This window comes from Chironomus tepperi, unplaced genomic scaffold (assembly GCF_022539635.2).
Source record: "Chironomus tepperi strain 1889 unplaced genomic scaffold, CSIRO-AGI_Ctep_v1 contig_430, whole genome shotgun sequence".
In the NCBI taxonomy this organism is placed as follows: Eukaryota; Metazoa; Arthropoda; class Insecta; order Diptera; family Chironomidae; genus Chironomus; species Chironomus tepperi.
In genome coordinates this window covers 152,464-173,142 of record NW_027226552.1, presented here as the reverse complement: position 1 = coordinate 173,142, position 20,679 = coordinate 152,464, and the positions used below count along the sequence as shown (strand labels likewise).

Sequence of the window (20,679 nt, the reverse complement as noted above, 5' to 3'; positions counted from 1 at the left end):
TTTTCTACCAATCTCTTTTTTTTTCGGTTTCGCGGAACAGAGAAAAAATATAAAAAATTTACAGATTTTTGTGAACAATTCCACTTTCCATTATTTATTCGCGACTCTATGCTTCCACTTCATTGATGGTACTTAGCATGCCATTTATCATTTGTAGGTTTTTCTTACAACTTTTTTTTGCATGTGTCTGTTGTCTTATTTGTTTTGTTAACGTGATAGACATGCTGATGATGATAATTTTATTATCTCTATGGTGATGTTGAGTACTTTAATGATGGGAATTGAAGGGCTTTTGTGGTTTTTAATGAATAAGTTTAAATTGAGGACATGAAAAGCTCTTGAGACGAAATCAAATTTGAAATATGTCGGGGATTGAGTTGATTTTGAGGATGTCTAGTAGGATTCGACCAAAAATGTTGGCCTGTATTTTCTGCATTTTAGATGCGTAGACCTACATCTTAGGGCTGTCCCTATAGCTCCTCCAAGGCAACAGGCAAGCATTTTTCGCCTGTAGACTCTCAAGAGCTCATCAGGAGCTCTTTAAGGGCAAATTTCCAATTTTAATAGCAATTTTGATCAACGTCATCTCTAATCTACCTCACACAACCTAGCAACAAAGCCTTAATTCAATTCAATTCCATAAACTTCTTCAAACAATTCATCACATCCAAAATGCTCCATCAATTCCACAACATACATCCAATTTTCTTTCACCACAAAATCTTAGTTGTAATCCTTTCATAGCAACCAATAATACAACAAATCCAACAATAATACCCATACACGACATTAGTTCTGTCACAAAATGAGCGAAAATGTTAACAGATTTCGCCTCATGACCCTAATAGGATTCTTATTTCGTCACACATTTAGACAATTTTTGTTGCTGCTGAAAAAAAGCTTACAAAATCTTTCCCTTCTTTTTTATTTGATGCGAGAAAAAATTGTGCTTATGCTTCATGACATTAAGTTCTTTAATATTCTGCATGACATTCACATGAAGATGAGTTTCATAGCTCTTTACAATTCAGAATACGATCTACTGTTGACTCACGATTAGTCTAGTGAAAAGAATTCTATTTTTATGCTCAATATTTGTTCTATGGAGATGAGGAGATGAGCTAGTTAGCATGTGGAAATTGTTAGTAGGTTTGCACATGGCTGTGATTGAAATGTAGATGTTGAGGTGAAATTGTATGACTAAATTGGGAATGGACTAATTCCACTTTGGGGATTTGAGGTATATAATCCACATGTAATTATATTTATTACTACTTCATATTATATGGACAGTACCAAATGTAGTATTATTCGTAATTTATTTGCGGAGAAATATGACATTTTATTATGGGGTTGATTCCTAGTCTGAGTATCAAAACTATTGATTATGAATCATATTTTATGGAACTGCTACACTTGCTGACATACGTTCTCAATTTGAACGTCAATTTTAAGCATGTCTAGCTTCAAAAAAATCACATCGATCTAAATAATTCACCCAATAAATTAACGACTCCTTACAAGCATTGATGCAACTTTTAATAAGTCGTTTAAGGCATCCCTTCGAGAATTATTAACTCTGTAGATTTCTACATGCATGAATTATATTTTCATATCGATTTTCCTTTTTTTATTGTCATTTTGTGGGCGGATTAGATTCATATGTGAAATAATGGCTCATAAAACTTGGTAAATTATTATGCAATATTTAAATTTACATTTCATGTTGATATGGTTTGGGAATTACATGATTACTAGGTAGAGTTTAATATGGATAAGTAATAATTATGGATTACTAAGTTACCTGCTATGTAATTTGTGGCATCCCTTAAATGGAGTGTCAAAGAGGGTCTATCGGTGAACACGACATTCCAGGGATGTAGTCATGGAGAGGCTGGTCTGGAAACTGGAATACACAAAGCTTGACTGATTAAAAGCCTGATTCAATATGATCTTAGCAACATGCTTAGCTCAATGCTGTCCACAATTCACATTCTTGTCATATTTCATACCGTGTCCCATCTGGAATGAAAAAGGATCGGTAGCGTATTTTTGGGTAGCGGCTGATTTAGAATCCTAACCACCCCATCCCAGACCTAGTAACAATACGCAATTCATAAATATCTTTCCAAAAAAATCTCATCAGCCTAAGAGATGAAATATGTGTTCATACTTTTTTTTTCAAAAAGTTCACGACATTATGTATATCTTCTTCATCTCTTACGTATCTGCTTTATTTATTGAGAGCATAACGTGCCACGGTAAAAATCGACATGAAAAGAAGAACATGAAATGGCAAAATAAACAGCTTCAATGTTGATTTATTAGAATTTGATTGCATCCGTAAAAAAAAGTTCAGTTCTACCTGATGACTTCATATGTACATACTGGGTTCTTGGTGACGAAAATCGATTGTCATTAATGAAATTTTGTTTTCCTTCTCTGTTGATTGCTGTTTTTTTCGAAAAACCCCGTTTGAGAAATTTAATGTCAAAAAATTGTATAATTGCCTGCCCCACCCTGTCTGGCAGTTGAAATGGCAAATTTGCTTGTTTTTTCTCTTTTCTCTTTCCTCGAAGTTCTTTCCGGTATAGCTTATAGCTTTTTTTGGGGAGGGAGGTGAAAGTGGAGAAATTTTTTTTCGTCTGGGTGGTTTTATTTTAATTTTTGAGTATGTCAGTGGGCTGATGTTGAGTTTGAGGGATGAGATGCTTGATGATTCATAATGAATGAATAATTGAGTACAATCACAATCACAGCAGTGTTGAGGAAGCTATAGAGACACTACAGAGCTATGATAATTTGATTTGAATGATGCATCACCTTAGCTGCATACAGAACCTCAATTTACTTCATACAACTAATCAAACCCCTTTCTTTCCATTACAGATGCTCGTATCACCTGTGTTAGCTGGTCTAGCTGTTGCCATTGGAGTTCCAATTTTATTATTCTATGTTTATGGTGTTGTGCCAGGTAAGCTTACATACCCCAACCTCCAAATCTAAAAGCAATAATAATATTTACAAAATTAATTTCAGTATCATTATGCCGTGCCGGTTGTGGCGTCTCGACTTCACGTGATGGCGTCAAATTTGAATTTGACGAGGACGAGGATGTGAGCAATAATAAACAGCATGGAGATACACAAAGTGTTGATGCTGTATCACGAATAGGCGCAACAAGTATAGGCGAAGTGAGTTTAAGTGTGGCTAGTCATTTAGGCGTCAGTTCCGGTAATGCTCCATCAGCATCGGTGCGTGAATCAACGACAGCACTTGCCGGCAGCATTAATGGGTGAGAATTTTGATTTTATTTGTTTGTGACATGCAAGATTAATACGTGACAAATTTGATTATAGACATAAACTAGAAGTTCAGGCTGACATAAGTGAAACAGCATCAGCTGTAACATCAGTCAGTGAAAAGTCGGGTTCAGCATCAACAAAGGCATTAGCGGGTTCAATTTTAAGTTATAAACAAGGAAATTGTGATCAGGTTGGAGAGGACGGAACGTCGGAACGTGTGAGATTTGACAATATGATTTATGTATTAGATGGACAATATACAGCCCCACTGGATCAGGTTTGATTGCATATTTTATAAAATTATTCACAAATATTAATAATGAATCTTTTTAGGATATGGCAGCTGACAAGGCAAGTCTCGGCAGCACACGATCATTTCGTAGTTCCGATTTAGATTCAACAAGCATTTCATCAATGCATAAGCGCATAATTCAGCGAATTCCAGCTAAGCTTAATTCAACACAACATCGAACAATGTCACTAGACAGCAACACAGGATCTAACAATATCCCAGAAAGTTTAGAACCTGATGAACAAATTATTGACATGCCGCCCATAACAATTTCTCAGGAATATAACGATGCATTGAATACAAAATTATCACCAACACCATCATCGACAGGAAAGATTGGAAAAAGTCCACAGCCAGCCAAGAAAGAATCCACTAAAACTAATCTATTTCGCAGCATTTTCTTCTCATCGAACTCGTCAAATTCTAAGTCATAAAAACAAGTTTCAATTCAAAGTATTTTAAATTAATAAATCAATTCAACGACATTTAGACAGAAGCAATGGCTTCTTATTTCGATAGATGACAAAAAAATATATATACATAAAAAAAAACATTTGTAGCATAATCGCCTCGTTCTTATGAGTAGGCATATTATATGTGTCCTTTTTTATCAAAGACATTTTAATCATACAGCATATAAGGGATGAGCATTTTATATGCGATTATAGGGGTGGATATTGGATGAAGGGTGAGAAGATTTGATGACTATATGACATGAAGTTACATGCTCATGCTGGAGTTTAGAAGATTGTGTGACTTCATTACAACAAACTGGCATAATCCTCAAATATAGAGCTGATTTTAGACCCGAAATATCCTTCGCTCATAAAGCTCAATTTTCAAGAACTTCTGAGTCTATAGACCTTATTGGAATTACCTAATCCACTTTCTCTAGAAAACAAATACTTTTTCAAAAGTATCCAAATCTTTCCTTCCTTAAAAACACACACTTGACACTGTCACATGTAGTCCTTCATGTTTACGAGTTGTTTACATAAGTAAAATCCAATTTATCACATGAAAAAGCTGTAACTTGATATGATGACAAGAGGTATTATTATCGTTATCACATTTTGTGTTAAACTGATCACTTGAGATGAATGATGAACGTACGGTATGATATCTGAGAAGTAAAAAAGTTCATAATCATGACAACTAGGTATTACAAAATTTGTTTTTGGGGGTGTTTTTTGGGAAATATGGTTGGGTTAATGGTCAGATGCTTCAGAAGTACAGTGATGTAATTGCAATACTTGCTGTATCTTTATTTTGGAGTGTCTGATCCTTGAGGTGGACAATTTGGTCTAATACCAGAGTCACGCTGCTAAAGAGTTGGATTTTGGGTCTATTAACGGACTTATGTTATTCGAGAATTATTCCTCATTCTTTAGAGAACTCTAAACTCTAGCATCTGATCTACAAATTCAAAAAAAGTTCACAATTTCAATTCATGACGATAAAATTTTAATAAAATCATACAAAAAATATTAAAAAAAATATATCGAAATTCTTTAGTCTGGAAAAGTCTTCACAAAATAAAAATGTTATTGCTCTGATAGTTCGGAAGTAGTGCGCTGAATACTAGCCAAATATTTAGATAGTTCACAATCATATTGTATAAAATCATAGCTTATGAATTATCATAATGAATACTTGTAGCTTTTCCACCCCTAATTAATACTGTTCATAGTGAAATCTTGTGAATTGTTAAAAATGCTACATAAAGTCAGGAGGAAGGTGGATTGATGTTTTAAATTTCAGAATTTTTAAAAATTTATTTTCAAAATTTTTTTAAATTTTTAAATTTTTTAAAACTTTTTAAAATATTTTTTTTTCAAATTTTTGAAAATAATCAATTTTAAAAGATTTTGTTTTAAAATTTTCGAAAAATTTAATTAATTTTAAAAAACTTGGATTTTAAACAATTTAAAATTGTGAAATTTTAAAACAAAAAGTCCAGACACTTCTTGATATGCTATAGTCAACTTGAACTGAATATTTAAAAGAAAAAAATTGTAAAAAAAAGCTGCTTAATGTCAAGACATACTCACTAATTAAGTATGTTTAGTTATTATTTAAGTCAATTTGTGAATTATTTTGTGAAATTTTTTTATCAAAATTTTTAAAATATTGTTCACATCTTGATTCAATCAGTAGGTATCTATAATACAATAATGAAAAATTATCAATTAAAGTCGACTTGAATGATTCAAAAATTAGTAAATTTCAGAGGTTTAAAAGCTAAAAAATTAATTTTTTGGTCATTTAAAACCATAGTTAATAAACTATCGAAAATAAGCTCATTAACTATGGTCGAATCCTGTAAAAACCATTTAACTATTTAATTTCTGAAAATTTTAAAATCACAAATTTTAAAATCAGTCAAGTCGATGAATAAAATAAAAGAAAAATTAGCATTTTCATTAAAAAATGTTACTTAAATTTTATTTTCATCATTCAAGGTGCAAAAAAATTAAAAAAAAAATTACAAACTGAGTTTGATAAGCCAAAAAATAAATAAAAAAAAGCGAAAGAAACAAGGAAAAAAATATGAAATTAATTAATATTGCAAAAAATAAATCAATTAAATAAATAAAGTAAAAATGTTGATGCCATATAATTTTTATGAAAAAAGAACTTAAAAAATTTGAATTATTTATGGGTCAATTTTAATTATTATTTCAAATTGACTCAAATTGAAGAAGTCACGATAAAGTAATTACATTAATTTGTAATTTAAAAATTATTTTTCTGCCAAAAGTTTTGATTTTTCATAAATTTTTAAATTTTTCTGATTTATTTGATTTCAAATTTAATATTTTAATTTAAAAAGAAAAAAATGTGTTTTATTTTTTAAACAAAATTTGTATCTTAAAATAATTGTATTGTGCATAAATACACATGTAAATGCATATATATTTTTTATTAGACATTATGACAATTAATTAATTCAAAAACAGAAATAATGAAAGAAAAATAAAAAAATTCTGTTTCATTAAAAATGAAAAACTCCTTTTTTAATTACTCAATTTACATTTTCATGACGATTTCAGTAAAATATTAAACATGGTTAATGCTGCAACATCTCAACATCAAGACATTATAAAATCCTTCTTTCACAATTATTTTTTTTCTTATTTTTCCTAAAACTTTACGAATTAAATAAAAATAAACACCTATACGTTAACCTATAAAACTACATATTTTAAGCGCCAAATATTTTGCAAATTTTTTCATTTTTAAATATTTGTAAGAAATAAAAAAAATACGTTACAGTTATCTTTTAAACTTTTTATTGTCTTTATTAAATCTCAATCATCATCATAACATATTAAAAATAATAATAAATATCCTTATCTGTTTAAAAATCATATTTTAATTTAAATTAATCAGTGTTAAAAAAAAATTTAAAAAATTATTTTTAAAATAACTGATTTTATTTTTTTGTAATTTTTTTGTGTTATACCTACTATGTTATATACACAAGGAAACGATAGAAGAACAAACATTTTTTTAAAAAAAATTAAAAATATTCTTTGAATTCTAATAATTTTATATTAACAGACTAAAGTCACTAAAGGTAAGGTAAAAGTATTGTAAAACTTTTTAAAAAATGTCAGAAATCATCAAGACCGTGAAGAGCATAAGTTATTTCCATTATTAGTGTTTATCATTGAACTGCGGTTTAAATACACTGTCATATCCAATGTGTCAAAATAATTTAACATATCTGGAATCATTGATGAATTATTTCGATTGTTAAGTGCCTAAGAACGTACTTAGAAAAAAATGTTAAAAGCTCTCGTGTTATTAATCGATCTTGCACCTCAGCCAACTAGCTAGCCGATTAACGTGAAAATATATATACATGTGATATTTCAGTCTATTGTGTAGTCAGTATTGTGCAGTATTGTGTAGTCGATTCAAATAGAATTTGCACAATACACAGGACACTACACGTAATTTGACTAGTCGTTTGCCTAATTTTTCATCACACCTTCACCGAGATTGTTGCATTTCCTTACTAAAATATCTAAAATTGAAAAAATGATTAGCTTAAATAATTTTTAATAATATTTTTGTTGCAATTCTTGTAGATGCCTATCAGTATGACTGAAAATCCAGATGACAGTACAAGTATATAATGAATATTATCTCCATAATCTTGACTTTAATAATATTTTTTTCACATTTCTTTAGAACCTGTTGAGCACAAGTATACAGCAACTAGTTGCATCTATTCATCATCAGAATCAGACAGACATACATCAGATCTAGACAAATAGAAACCTAATCACTTGGATCTTCAATCTATTGCCCAATTTTACATTCAACAAACTTTTAGTTAGTCCTTCAAATTATAGTCAGTCTTTCATAGACTACTAACTTTAGTCCTTCATTATTACTGTTTAATCTTTCTTTGTATCAAATCCTTATTTTGTATTATGTATCTAAAATTGAAAATAAAGTAATAATTAGCTTGAATTTAATAATTTTTTTATTTTAATTCTTGTAGATGAGTTTACCTATTCACACTGAAAATCCTGATGCAGATAGAGGTATGACTATTTTCTCCATAAAGTTGATTTTAAATAATTATTGTTTACATTTTTTAGGACCTATTGAGCACAACAGCGTAGCACAAAATACAGAAAGAGGTAAAGTCTATTTTCAACTGTATTTTAGAATTTGCTTAAAAACAATATTCTATTCCGTTTTATTATGTAGAGTCTGAAGAAGAATCAGAAAGCTCAGAAAAATCACAAAAACTGTACGATGTAGTTTCACATGCATGTGGAGTGGATGGATATCAATTTAATCATTGTGAGTGGTCTTATTTATAACAATTCCGAGTAAACAAACGTACGTTGGATTTAGTTAATGACAAATTTTTGTCCAGCTGATGTCTAATCCTAACATATTTTGTGTATTTGGAATCTTACTAATACTTTCAATATCTTCATAATTGCTAAAAATATAAAATAACATTTTAGCATCAAACGACGGAAAACTCTTGATTTTTGATGGAGAGGAATTAGATCTGACGATAAAAATTATTGGAATACGGATTCAATACCGAAGATATACGTGAAATTCTTGATCGTATTATTTGTGCATATAATGCACATGGGTCTTAGCTAGCTAGTATTCGTAGCAAGAAAGGAGAGAAGAGAGATTAAAGATTAAAAATTAAAAATTGTCAAACAAATTTTATGAGAAATATGAATTTAAGTTTCAAAAACTTAAAATAAAAATTGGAAAAATATATAGAACAAAATTAGCACATTAAGTTTCTAAATTTACTTATAATAACTTTTTTTTATAACCTATTAGAGCCTAAAATGTTAAATCTTAAAGCTGTACTCAAGCGAAAAGAATTTAGTACTAATTTATATAAATTGCAATATTTTATTTAAAAATGCTTCAACCCATGTGAAATTTTTATTCCTTCTTTAACTTTAACTTTTTCACTTCTTAAAAATTTAAATTGTACAAAATCAAGGTATTGATACTTAATTTTCAATGCCTTGGAAAAAGACAGGAAAGTGTTTTATATGCTTATTTTAATGCCATTTTGAAGACTAGGGTGTAAATGTTGAGGGATAAAATCCCCGAAAGAAATTATTCCCACCATTCAAGGAAATAAAAACTCCGTAATCGCAAATTTTTATATGTTCCTTGCGAGATAATATTCCCACTTTATTTATTATCCAAAAGGTCTATTTGAATTTCCGGATTTAAGTTAAACCAGATAATCCCACTTGTAAATGTAAATTAAACTATTATCTTCCTGGCAGATATAAAGCCCACTTGAAAATATGTGGGATTATACCCTTTGTAGTTATCTGCTGAAATATATTGCGAATAAAGTCATTTAATCACAAATATATTATCTTTCATTTAATTGAATTTTTTTTGAAAACTATTAGTAAAACTATAGATATAAATCGACAAACTTTAGAACTAATGTGACGATTTTAAAATAGTTTTTATAAATTTATTTCTAACGGCCAAATTAAATTCAAACTTAACCTTCACTATATGAATTGATCCCCTGACACATAAATGCACACAATATTTGTATGAAGACTTTAGTAACAAAAAGAAAATCGAAAGAGCAAGATGAGACATTTAAAAAATCTTTCATTTTTCGTGTTATTCTTAATATTTAACTACATTAATTCAGCACCAACAACAGAGACAAAGTCATTATACAATGTCCTCAAAAGTGATAAACGATTCGAAAAGTTATTTAAAGAAAAATTCGTCCGCGAATGTGAATCAAATCAACTAATTTGTACAGCACTAATTGATGTCACTTTACGATTCAATGAGGCGCATATTGACTTTGCAGCCAATGAAACACATCATGATGAAGATTTTTGCGAGTCCAATTTCCTTAAAATAATTCCCGATACACCGACAGTAGCAGAAACATCCACACTCATGAAATCATTCAATCTTACTTGGTTCAAGGACATCCTTAAGCATAATGACGGTAAAATGTGTAGTGAACAATGCATGTATAAATCATTTGAAGATTACAGCAGTAAAGCAAAACCTGTTTGCTTCTTCATCTACGATCAGTACAAGTTATTAGCTTCAAGAATTGACAGCAATAAAAATAACAATAATACAGTCGAAAAAAATGAATCGATAAGTGTTGAGCATAGTAAAGGTATTGTATCATGATTTTGGTGATTGATAAAAATTTTATTAAAAAATAATATATTTATTCTTTTACAGTCAATGACTCATCGGCACAATTGACAGCCAAGGAAAACATTATTTCAGAAGTAGGAACACTTGTTGACGTAGTTGCGGCTAAAAAACCTGTCGTAATGCAAAACGTAACGGTAAATAAGACAGAATCAACGGGAGAACAAGTTCATGTTGAGGAACAAGCAAAGACGACATCAAATGAGACTAAAAAGGTCGATGAATTGCCGGCGCAAGTTACATCACCGGCTGCTGTTACACAAGCTGGCAAAACAGAAACAGCACAAGTAAAAACAGACACAAAAACAGCAAATATCAATTTAGATGATGAACAGTCATCATTAGCTGATAATCCCGTTTTTGATGAAAATCCAGGAACGGATAAGGACGTTGAGACAAATTTGGATGTTGATGTCGGTGTCAATGGTGACGACGATGATGATGATATGTACTCAGTTGACTTTCAATTACGTGACAATAATCAAAATTCAAATAAGTATCAACAAGAACAATTGACGGATATTGAGCCACATGACAGCGATAATCCACAACGTGTGCAGTCAGCACCGTTTGAGGAGGATCCAGACTCAAATTTCTTCACATACCTTTGTATAATTATGTTCCTTACAATTGTACTCTACATTCTTTATCATAATCGTCACAAGATCCTCGCCTTACTCCTCGAGGGACGTCAAGGACGTAACTCAAGACGAGGACGTTCACGAGGTGGCAGCAAGGCTGCATATAGTAAATTAGACTGCAATTTAGAGGAAGCAATTACGAGTAAAAAGAGTCTGAGTGGCAAGTCATTGGATATAATTTATTAAGAGAATCTTTGATTTTTATTATTATCGTCTAGTTCCGCTGCTCAAGCTTATGCAGTCTTGTCTTTAATTCCTCTCCAAATTTGTCTCTTTAATTTGTCAGTGACTAAAAGAAATTTTTTTTTGTAGCCTGTAAGGACTTAAGATTAACGCTAAAAAAATGATAGAAAGATGTGAAGTAACAAAAATTTTTGATGAACTTTACGAGTGAATGTTATTGTGTACGTGATGCTGATCCAAATAAATTCTATATAAAATTGAGTTATATAAATTGTGGAATTGGATTGTTTAGTGATGGACATGGTGGATTTATGGGTAGACATAGAGAATAATATTTGTAAAATTTGGGTATTTATATACGTGATGATGTTCATTGTCTGTGAATTACGGATTTATAGATGTGAAATGATGAGCATGTTCATTGGATAGCAGTAGATTAGAGTATTGTTTAGTGAATAAAGTACTAATTTGGAGTAGATTGATATCCAATTTTGCATCCTGATAGCAAGTTCTCAGAAATTAAAATTGTGTCATTTTGTGGATGAAAAACAAATTCTATGATTCATCTGACAGCTTCTATAAATAAAAATTATAATACTCTTTGATAATAACGTAATGTTATATTCAATTGTAGTCATTACTAAAAGAGAGACTTTACTGAATCCTACCGGTCTGAGAATCCAATTCCCACCTTTCCTAGCCATCCCTAACTAGTTCTTCCTCAGATTTTAGACGACGATACCCTGGCTGGTATAGACCCGATGAAGATAGGAACCGATTTGACTAGTTATGTCTGTAGCTCTTAGAATTAATAATTCCATCTAGATGCGATCAGATATTCTCAGAACTAGACACAATTAGTCAAACAAAAGCCAATTTTGGAAATCATGAACTGGTCCTAAACAGCCCAATGAAGAACAATATGCAGATTATCCATAATCAAACCTCCCGACTATCAAACCTGAACCTTCCAATTCCACACTTATATCACTTAATAAATTCACTTTCTAAGCTAAGAATCCCCTTTATATACATACTAACAAGACAAAATAGTAAAAAAAACGCATAAAATGCTATAAGTATTCATTTTTATGAAGCAATGTTGATTAGTGAGCATTTCTTACGGGTGTTGCGTCCATTTCACTTTACTTGCATCTTTTCCCCGAAAAAACCATAAGTAATAAATGAAAAATGAACATATTATGAATAAAATTAAGAAATCCTAACGGCATGAAAATGAAATGTGATAGCCAGATGACTATAATCTTCTCATTTTTATAGTCTTGTGTGTCTGCGATTGAGTTTTTGTGCCGTTACGGTTGTAAAAACATGAAGATGAATTTTAGTGTCTTAATTTTTCTTGTGAATTAATGCAAATGAAATTATTATGTTGGATAATAAAGAAGTAAAATGATTGATAAAAACCTTATTTTTGGCAATTCACCTTAAGGACGTTGTTTTGGAGTTTGTGATTATTACAGGATATTCAGCATTTAACTCAAGTATGGTTTTGGTCAATTCTGCAAAAATTGAGGTCGACAATAGCAATATTTTCACACAATTTAAATATTTTGATAATATTGAATAAATTATAGCTTTTAACAATTTATTGTTGAAGCTACAAATTACCAATGAAATCAAACATCGACTTTTTGCTTCCGATTAGTCAATCATTGCTATTGTATGCAAATATAAACTAACTTTTCGCAATTAAATTTCGTTTAAAAAATAATGTTTTGATAAGGAAAAAATAAATTAAAGAACAACAAAACATTTCGTCTTATTGCTTCACATGTGCAGAACGAAGGCGGATGACTATAAATTTCAATTGAGTGTGAATTCAAAGAATAAGTAGTTAATGTGATTATAGCAGTTTGAAATGTATTTGTGGAGTTAAATCTGAAATAAGCGTCTGGAAATAAAACATAATGTCTAGTCAATTACTAGGCCAATAGTCCACTAATGACATACTTTATGGGACGTTCGCAAGAAAATGTCATTAGTCGATCGTAGGTCTAGTTATTAACTAGACATTATGTCAAAGTGATGTGTTCCTGGCTGACAGAAAAATTACTTTTAAGTACCGTTTAGCCATTTATGTACCATGAATGCATGCTCTATGCCTATAAGAGTATCTTTAAAATGAAGAAATTTGCAAAATATATCACATGACTTTAAATATAAAAGACCTCAAGCTTATTTATTTAAAAACGCTTATAATCTCTGCATTTATTTGCATTAACCGATTCTATTACTCTTTTAATCCATGAAAGAGTCCCTTGATCTGAAACTTTTGCATAAATTCCAGGAAAATTGTTAGCGCATCCCTCGCCCCATGACACAACACTAGAATAATTTACAAAAATTATTCATTTTTTAACAGAGTTCGAAGTCGACTTGAATTTTATGAGAAGTCGAGTCGACTTAGAGGTTTTTGACTTTACCCTAATATTACATAGTGGTTTGGATATGTCTCAACGAAAAGAGGTCCACCTGATTGACACAACAATTAAATCACTTTTAAAATGTTTGGAAATTTAAATTGTTTACCAGAATCTCCCTAAAAATAATCCAAGTTTAGTTTTGACACAATTTTTTCATAAAATATTCAACAAACCTGACATGTATCCCTATAAATCTCATGAGCGCACATCATAGCATTGTAATCATAAGCCGCTAAATCTGTCATATACCTGCAATCTTTATCCGTTTTCAATACAACTTTTGTTCCCATTAACAAGTCAGTCATTGGCCCTTTATTTGAAGTTCGTCCCCATCCAGCCACAATAGCCATCCGATTCCAGTATAATTTATCATCACCAGCATTTGGTAGACAAATTGGGACAATTTTTGGACTAAATATAATTTGACGATTAAGAACAAATATGGACATGTCATAAATGTCAAAAAGCATCGTCCGCATGTAAAGAGGATGCAAATGAACTGTCAGATAATTATACGACAATTGTTGATTGTCGTAAGCTGTCTGAATGCTGTGAACTCCAACAATCCAGCGAGTTACATCTGGATCTATAATAGCATGAACGCAGTGTCCAGCACTCAAGATAGTCCTGTCAGTTATGATACTTCCACCACAAATGGTTGACCACGTGTCTACCATAACTGTCATCCACGGATAGTTGTGAGGCCTAACTTCAGATCCGTTGACTATTCTTAGACTTCTAATAATATTGGGATGATAATTTGCATCGCGACCACAAACTGAAGTTTGAATGAGCAAGTAATGATCTTCAATGACTAAATAAATATGTACCTTACTGCAATAATCAAGTACTTCCATTAATCCTGATGAAATTAGCTTAATAAGGACCAGTGTTAAAAATATATGCTTCATCACAGAATTCAGCAATGCACTTTGGGAAAATGCGCTAAAAAACTACTAAATATTAGGTTTAAAAATGGCAATAACTCCCCAATTTGTAACACATGAACACCTTGTCATAATAATTTCTTGATTAGTATTGAAATTTGATTAAAATTTTAGATTGACAGCTGTAAAGCATAATAAAATTGTGTGAATAAAGCTTGAACGTAGCCTGGTGAAAAATTCTTAATTTTCCTCATCTTTTATTGAATACAAATCAGCCCAAATACAATAAATTCCTACTCTATCAAGTCATTGATCTAGCCCCTAAAGATATCTTCTCGGTACATCTGGATTTCTACAAACATAGGAGTTAGCTGATGCTATTTTATGATTAATCCACTTCATAGTTCCTGGATCTGAAACTTTTGCGTATATTCCTGGGAAATCTCGAGCACATCCTTCGCCAAATGATGTTACACTGTTGGGGATGTTCAATTTTTAAGGGAATTAATTGAAATTTTAGAATTTTTGAAAAATGATCAAAAATTGCATCTTAAGGTTCCTTTTACTTACCCTAATATAACATGATGGTTTTTAGACTTTTCAGCGAAAATTGGACCACCTTAAACAGACAAAACAGATTATATCCCACCAAACCATAAAATAATTCTTAAAAAATTACCAGAATCTCCCTAAAAATACATAAAAAAAATCAAAATTAAGCCTTTTTGCTAATAAAAAATAAATTCTGTTTGCCAACCTGACAAGCATCAGTATTTCTTTCATGAGCACAAATCATTGACCTCTCATCATATTTTATGTGGCCTGCCAGTTGTCTACATTCTCTTTGAGTCTTCAAATAAACATGTGTTTCCATAAGAACGTCTGTTTGTTCCCCATTTTCTTCAATTCTTCCCCAGCCTGGAAAATTGGGTTAAATTAATAGAAACTTAAGGGACGTACTTTGAAGCAGTGGGGCCCCTCTTCCCTCATTTTGCTACACCTAAATTCACATACCTGCAATATTAACCTTTTGATTCCAAAACAATTTTTCATCGCCAATTTTCGGCAAGCAAATTGGAATAGCAGCTGGAGTGAACATAATTCTTCTATCTACAGATACCATTGCCATGTCATAATTGTCAAACTTTGTTCCAGGTCTCCATAATGGATGAAGTTCATAATCCTTTGTTTTATAAGATTGTTGCTTAGTATATTGTACTTCTCTAATGCTGTGACTTCCAACGATCCATCTTGAATCGATAGAATGTGGAATGTAGTACATGCAGTGTCCTATGGATATTGTATATAGAGCTTGGAGTCATCAATTAGAAACTTAAATTAATTTACCAGCTGTCAAAATAAACTTATCGGAGATGATTGATCCACCACAAACATGTTGATAGTTTTTCATCATAACGGCCATCCATGGATATCTGTGGGGTTTCACTTCAGTGCCATTGACTATCCTCGGGCCGAGAGTTTGCAGAATTATGTAGCCATCTTCACTTTCTTGTCCACAGACTTGAAAAATTGAAAGAATTAAAATAAGGAAGCTTATTATATGTAGATATGATGAAGAACATGCCACTGATCATTCACGTCCTCGGTTAAGGGTTCTATAGATGAAATCGAGATAACCTATGACTGCCTCAATCTCAATACCATCTCGATCTCCAGAACTTGTCAAAATCAAGACACCATGAACCCTTATATTTACAATTCAGCCAGAAATACTCACCACAATCAAGGACTTTAGAATATCCTGCAGAAGCTGAAATAGCAACTAAAAAAGCTATTACAAAGACCCTCATAGCAAAGAAATTAAATTCAATTAGTTGCTTAAAAATTTATAACAAAATTATAATTTGTATGATTTGAAACACATGAATGGCTTGTCATGTTTTAATTCGAAAGCCTTAAACTTACATGATTTAGTTAATTGTTTGATTGAAGGCTTTTATAATATTTAGGACTTTATAAATTAAATTGAAGCTATTATTTTGAAAGCAGAGTTTTATGGAGTTTTTGCTCTATTAAAATCTGATGTGCTGTAATGCAAAAAGGTTCTCGATGAAATAATTCTGGGGATCACCATGAAGTTGAAGAATCCATATAATATATGAATCCGAACTAGTCAAGAGTTTATGAGATTTATCACTCACTTACTTACTTCCTTGGCTGGGGAGCTCAAGGGCCCATTGTCGCGTGTAAGGAATGTCTGAAGACTATCCTTTGAAACCTTTTGCCAGTTCTCGATATTAGGGACCTTAGCGTCCTTTTCAACACATCAAATCCAGGAATTCTTCGGTCTTCCTCGCGATCTTTTGCCGTCCACAAAGTCTGAAGTAGTTACCTTAAGAGATTTATCAGTTATGTGGAAATTCCCTATCTAGGCTTCCAAATGGAAGCAGCCTCTGTTTGGTGTTAAAAGCTTCGCGGTGGATCCTGCTTAATTTGTACGGCTCGAGGATGACGATTTAAATAAGGAAATTTGATGCCATTTGTTGTCATTTTACAGTATAATTAAGACCCAGTCACCTTCTCTTCAATAAGAAGTCTCAAGTTTTGATTATAATCAGTAAATAAACTTTAACGAAAGTAGTTTGTATTGTACTTAATATTCCTGATTGACACTTTGGCTTGCAATTGTCTTCTTATTATTTTGTGAGCTTTCCTTGAAATAAGTTGTGTGCAAACTTTTCTAGAAATAGAACTTTTTTGAGTAAGTTAGCCAAAAGTGCATCGTAAAGACAACGGAAAAAACTCAAATCATCCACTAACATATCCGCCAAGTCTAAAACCCCTCGAAATTATTGATTTTTCAATCAGAAATTCCGGTTGATGAAATAATTTTCATCTCAATTTTATTCTTACCTTTTAACTAGTTAAGTGCTTTTAAGTTGTGCAATTTTAATCAATTACGACTGATAAATATCAAAGTTTGTGGATTCATTGAGTAAATCCAGCGAAATTTCGATAACACAATCGGTAAGAAATATTAGACTTTTTTTATTTTTGAATATCATATGGCATTGACCTTGATTTGCTTTACCGTGTAAAGGTTTGAGAATCTGTGGGGTCGATTATATAAAAAATATATATTTTTGGAATTAGTAGGCTTAGAAATATTTTGCCGGTGTTTTTGTTTTGTGTGATTTTTAATTTTGTGGAAATTTGAAGAACTTTTACAGTTTGAAGTGGAAATTGGGAAGGAAAAGTTGAAAAATCCATCATAATACATTTGTTGTTGTCTGTAAGTTCTGCAGTGTAATGATTTTTTTCGTAAAATGGATGTCTGCATTGAATATCTGCAGTTTATTAAGCTTTAAAGTGAGATTATGAAAAGGGTCATATTCAGGGAGATTATTTAGTGCCAAAAGGAGAACAACTGTCTGTCTGACAACTCTTTGTTGACCAGATATTACAAAATATTCAGACCAAAAATAAGAAGCACTTAGAAGTCATATTATCTAATATGAAGACAGTCTCGTGTTGCATTAGCCCCTAATTTGAACTATCCTGATGTTATTTGCTTTATTTGCTAGTTCAGACTTCTTTTGAATTATATATTTCTGTTTTGACATGACACCATGTTCAGTTTGTTTCCTTTTGGGCTCGATTTGTGCATCTGTTCCCACATTACATTATTTATAAATCCAATAATCAAGCACGCAATGTTGAACTCAAAATAATAAAGCAGTAAAGAAGGAACGTTCACTTGTTACGTCAGAGGTCGATCATTTATTATGTAACGCTCACCAAATGGAAGAGGGTGGAGATGAATCTAATACAAAGTTCAGAGGAAGGTCAAAATTCTCTAATTTTTGTCTACGCATACCTTCTTAAGATGGTCTGAATTTTGTGTTCATCCTTCAGGGGTCATTTTATGACACAAATTACTAACGTTACATAACAATTGAACATCCCCAAAGTGAATTCCGGAAAAAAATCCATCAGCTTAATGGAGCTTCATGTAGTGGATAATCATTTTTTTTTCCTTATCACAATGACATTTAGTTTACTTTTTTCAAATAATTACGGTAAGTACAATGTAAGCAAAAATGGGAAAGTTCAGTTCTGCTTTCAACTATAATTAATTTCGATTCTGTTTGTAAATATTATTCAAATTATATGCATTTATTCTGAATAATAGGGATTATATCCAACAAAATCTTGATAGGGTCTTTACTTTGTTGGACTAAAAACTTCATGATTATTCATATTTTCCTGAATCATCAGCATGTAGAATTGTTGGCTGTTGCTAAAATCGATTTTGAGAAAAAGCAATTTAGCTGATTTATTCAATGCCCTGATTTCTAAAACGCAACATTTTTGGCATGCGATAAAAAATCAATATCCATTTATTCGATAAAACATATGTGGGCGAAGCAACATATACAAACTTTTATGGTTCCATCATATCATGCCAAAAAAGTGATTCATTTTCGATTTATTGTCATCAAATTTTGGAGACAAAAATTGGGAAAACAAGAAAGATTTTGTAGGTATCTTGTAGGTATATTTGAGTCTATATATGCACAAAATTCTGAAGATTGGGACATTCTAAACTCTGATTCTGTCTTAAGATCCCTTATCATTCCGGGATCAATCGTCAATCTAATCACTAAACCATAGCTAATCACTAAACCATATCTAGTTGCACAACTGCCTCTTAAACTCCCCATATGAAGCATAAAATTCAAAAGCATCAATCCAGCATTATAAGAATCATTCATTCTTATGTATTCACACATAAAGCAGATGTCTAGACTCAAAGGAATTACTCATAAATTTGATAACAACATAACCGCGTGCAAAACATGCGGAGGAAAAGAATCGAAAAATTTCTAAAGAATTCCGAGCTCAAATGTCAACATAAACAAAAAATCCAATCAGATCTGGTTCACAGCTGACCTCAACGGCATTAAATTATCATGTCAAATGGAACAATCAAGCAACGTGATTCCAGAATGTTATTTTGTGCTGCAGAGATAACAATTTCTAATAATGAATATATACCATGCAGATAAGAGAGTAATAGCATACGTAAATTTTGATTCCGTGAGTGGTTCCACAATACAAAGTACACTCGATTTATGTGCTCATCAGGGCTATCACATGAACTTTCTTCATCTTCATACCTATTCGGCTTATAGCCGAAACCACTGCAAAACTTTTTTCTAATTTTAAAAAAACCCGAAAAGCGTGCGAAGTGCTACTCATCGTGATAATGACACATTCAAACTGCTTCTTGGCAAAAAAAAAAAAATGTTTCATAAAGAATTTCATTTATTATATTTTTTTTTATGTATGTGCCTCTCAGTACATCGGCTGATTTCATCAAGGAACAATCTGTTAATGTAGACCTTTATTTGCATGTCTAAAAAGTTTTATTATTTATTATTGTGAGACTGTTAATTGAATACAATTGCAAATTGCTTTCATGATTCCCCAATGCGTGATTTTTTTGCGAGTTTTGTAAATAAAAAAAAAAATAATGTAAATATTTTGCGGACTCGAGCATTGTTTCAAGTGGCGTCTTGCGGATAGAATCAATCTGAATTTTTCATGATTTTTTTTCTTTTCTATTTCCTTCCTCAGATATATCAATAAAAACTAGTCGGAAAATATCAATTTGGAGAAGAGTTATGGAAGGTGCTTTACAAAATAATAATGTGATTGAGGAATTGACATGGGAAAGTCGAAGTAAGTATTATGTGATCGATAATTTATGTGTGAAAAATTTTATTTTTAAATCTCTTGAGGATTAATGACTAATTTTGAGGCTTTAAAGACTAGCTGAAAAATTCATGGAAATTGTCTCATCAATTTTTAATATCAGATGTGGACATAAATAAGGTTTTGAGTTGACATTAATGTTTATAATTAGAAATGAGTGACAACATTTGACATTCAAGTTCCTCGACTACATCCTCGGCGACCGGTAAAATGTCAAACTATAGGAAGAAGACATGATTTAATGTCAGATTCTTTGTAGTTTAATTAAAGTATTGAATAATCAAGATTTATTGAGTAAATGAAGTTGCGGTAGGTTGGTTGACTTAAAGATTGTTGACCCCAAACTACCTCTCTTTACCCCTTGCCTCAGTAACCCCCATTTGGGAACAAATTCTTGGATTTGCAAGTTTTTTTTATTAAAAATCAGCAAAAAAATCCAAAATTTTTTGACCCCTTCCCGCTAAATCC

General features: G+C 31.4%; 4 protein-coding genes and 2 long non-coding RNA genes across 12 annotated transcripts in view; 3 read left to right on the top strand and 3 right to left on the bottom strand.

Moving 5' to 3' along the window:
* The window catches only part of LOC139097742 (E3 ubiquitin-protein ligase RNF19A-like), a 61,233-nt gene extending 54,888 nt beyond the window's left edge, over window positions 1–6,345 (top strand). For all 5 annotated transcript variants that reach the window (XM_070649692.1, XM_070649694.1, XM_070649695.1 and 2 more), the window contains 4 exons: window positions 2,890–2,974; window positions 3,040–3,295; window positions 3,360–3,582; window positions 3,639–6,345. In XM_070649692.1, the coding sequence (XP_070505793.1) occupies window positions 2,890–2,974; window positions 3,040–3,295; window positions 3,360–3,582; window positions 3,639–4,031 (957 nt within the window). In that variant the 3' untranslated portion in view covers window positions 4,032–6,345. The remainder of the gene's footprint in view (window positions 1–2,889; window positions 2,975–3,039; window positions 3,296–3,359; window positions 3,583–3,638) is intronic.
* A 733-nt stretch (window positions 6,346–7,078) lies between these two features.
* LOC139097770 (uncharacterized) lies at window positions 7,079–7,815 on the top strand. Its single transcript, XR_011545093.1, has 3 exons — window positions 7,079–7,177; window positions 7,695–7,734; window positions 7,798–7,815. It is a non-coding gene; the product is annotated as an uncharacterized lncRNA (long non-coding RNA).
* LOC139097769 (uncharacterized) lies at window positions 7,809–9,187 on the bottom strand. 3 transcript variants are annotated; one of them, XR_011545091.1, is made up of 3 exons: window positions 9,027–9,187; window positions 8,124–8,566; window positions 7,809–8,048 (listed from the first exon to the last, which is right to left on the bottom strand). It is a non-coding gene; the product is annotated as an uncharacterized lncRNA (long non-coding RNA). The 3 variants fall into 3 exon arrangements; XR_011545092.1 differs by having other exon boundaries at window positions 9,111–9,167; XR_011545090.1 differs by lacking the exon at window positions 9,027–9,187 and having other exon boundaries at window positions 8,124–8,905.
* A 506-nt stretch (window positions 9,188–9,693) lies between these two features.
* LOC139097768 (uncharacterized) lies at window positions 9,694–12,570 on the top strand. Its single transcript, XM_070649728.1, has 2 exons — window positions 9,694–10,276; window positions 10,345–12,570. Exons 1-2 carry the CDS (start codon window positions 9,721–9,723, stop codon window positions 11,142–11,144), a joined length of 1,356 nt encoding a protein of 451 aa, XP_070505829.1. The 5' UTR covers window positions 9,694–9,720; the 3' UTR covers window positions 11,145–12,570.
* A 775-nt stretch (window positions 12,571–13,345) lies between these two features.
* Window positions 13,346–14,262, bottom strand: LOC139097781 (transmembrane protease serine 12-like). The gene is made up of 2 exons (XM_070649743.1): window positions 13,835–14,262; window positions 13,346–13,487 (listed from the first exon to the last, which is right to left on the bottom strand). The coding sequence occupies exons 1-2, from the start codon at window positions 14,260–14,262 to the stop codon at window positions 13,346–13,348; spliced, it is 570 nt and encodes a 189-aa protein (XP_070505844.1).
* Window positions 14,263–15,110: 848 nt separating this feature from the next.
* Window positions 15,111–17,115, bottom strand: LOC139097780 (venom peptide isomerase heavy chain-like). Its single transcript, XM_070649742.1, has 4 exons — window positions 15,820–17,115; window positions 15,487–15,762; window positions 15,230–15,390; window positions 15,111–15,161 (listed from the first exon to the last, which is right to left on the bottom strand). Exons 1-4 carry the CDS (start codon window positions 15,893–15,895, stop codon window positions 15,111–15,113), a joined length of 564 nt encoding a protein of 187 aa, XP_070505843.1. The 5' UTR covers window positions 15,896–17,115.
* Window positions 17,116–20,679: the final 3,564 nt, after the last annotated feature.

Bases quoted from the DNA above. Each gene is read 5' to 3' on its own strand.
- LOC139097780 (XM_070649742.1), bottom strand. From the start codon at position 15,895: ATGGCCGTTATGATGAAAAACTATCAACATGTTTGTGGTGGATCAATC. The intron at 15,763-15,819 runs GTAAATTAATTT...CAATATCCATAG, and splicing joins TAAGTTTATTTTGACAGCTG to GACACTGCATGTACTACATT. The intron at 15,391-15,486 runs GTATGTGAATTT...CCAATTTTCCAG, and splicing joins TCAAAAGGTTAATATTGCAG to GCTGGGGAAGAATTGAAGAA.
- LOC139097768 (XM_070649728.1), top strand. From the start codon at position 9,721: ATGAGACATTTAAAAAATCTTTCATTTTTCGTGTTATTCTTAATATTT. The intron at 10,277-10,344 runs GTATTGTATCAT...ATTCTTTTACAG, and splicing joins AAGTGTTGAGCATAGTAAAG to TCAATGACTCATCGGCACAA.
- LOC139097781 (XM_070649743.1), bottom strand. From the start codon at position 14,262: ATGGTAGACACGTGGTCAACCATTTGTGGTGGAAGTATCATAACTGAC. The intron at 13,488-13,834 runs GTATATGACAGA...AAATTATTCTAG, and splicing joins AAAACGGATAAAGATTGCAG to TGTTGTGTCATGGGGCGAGG.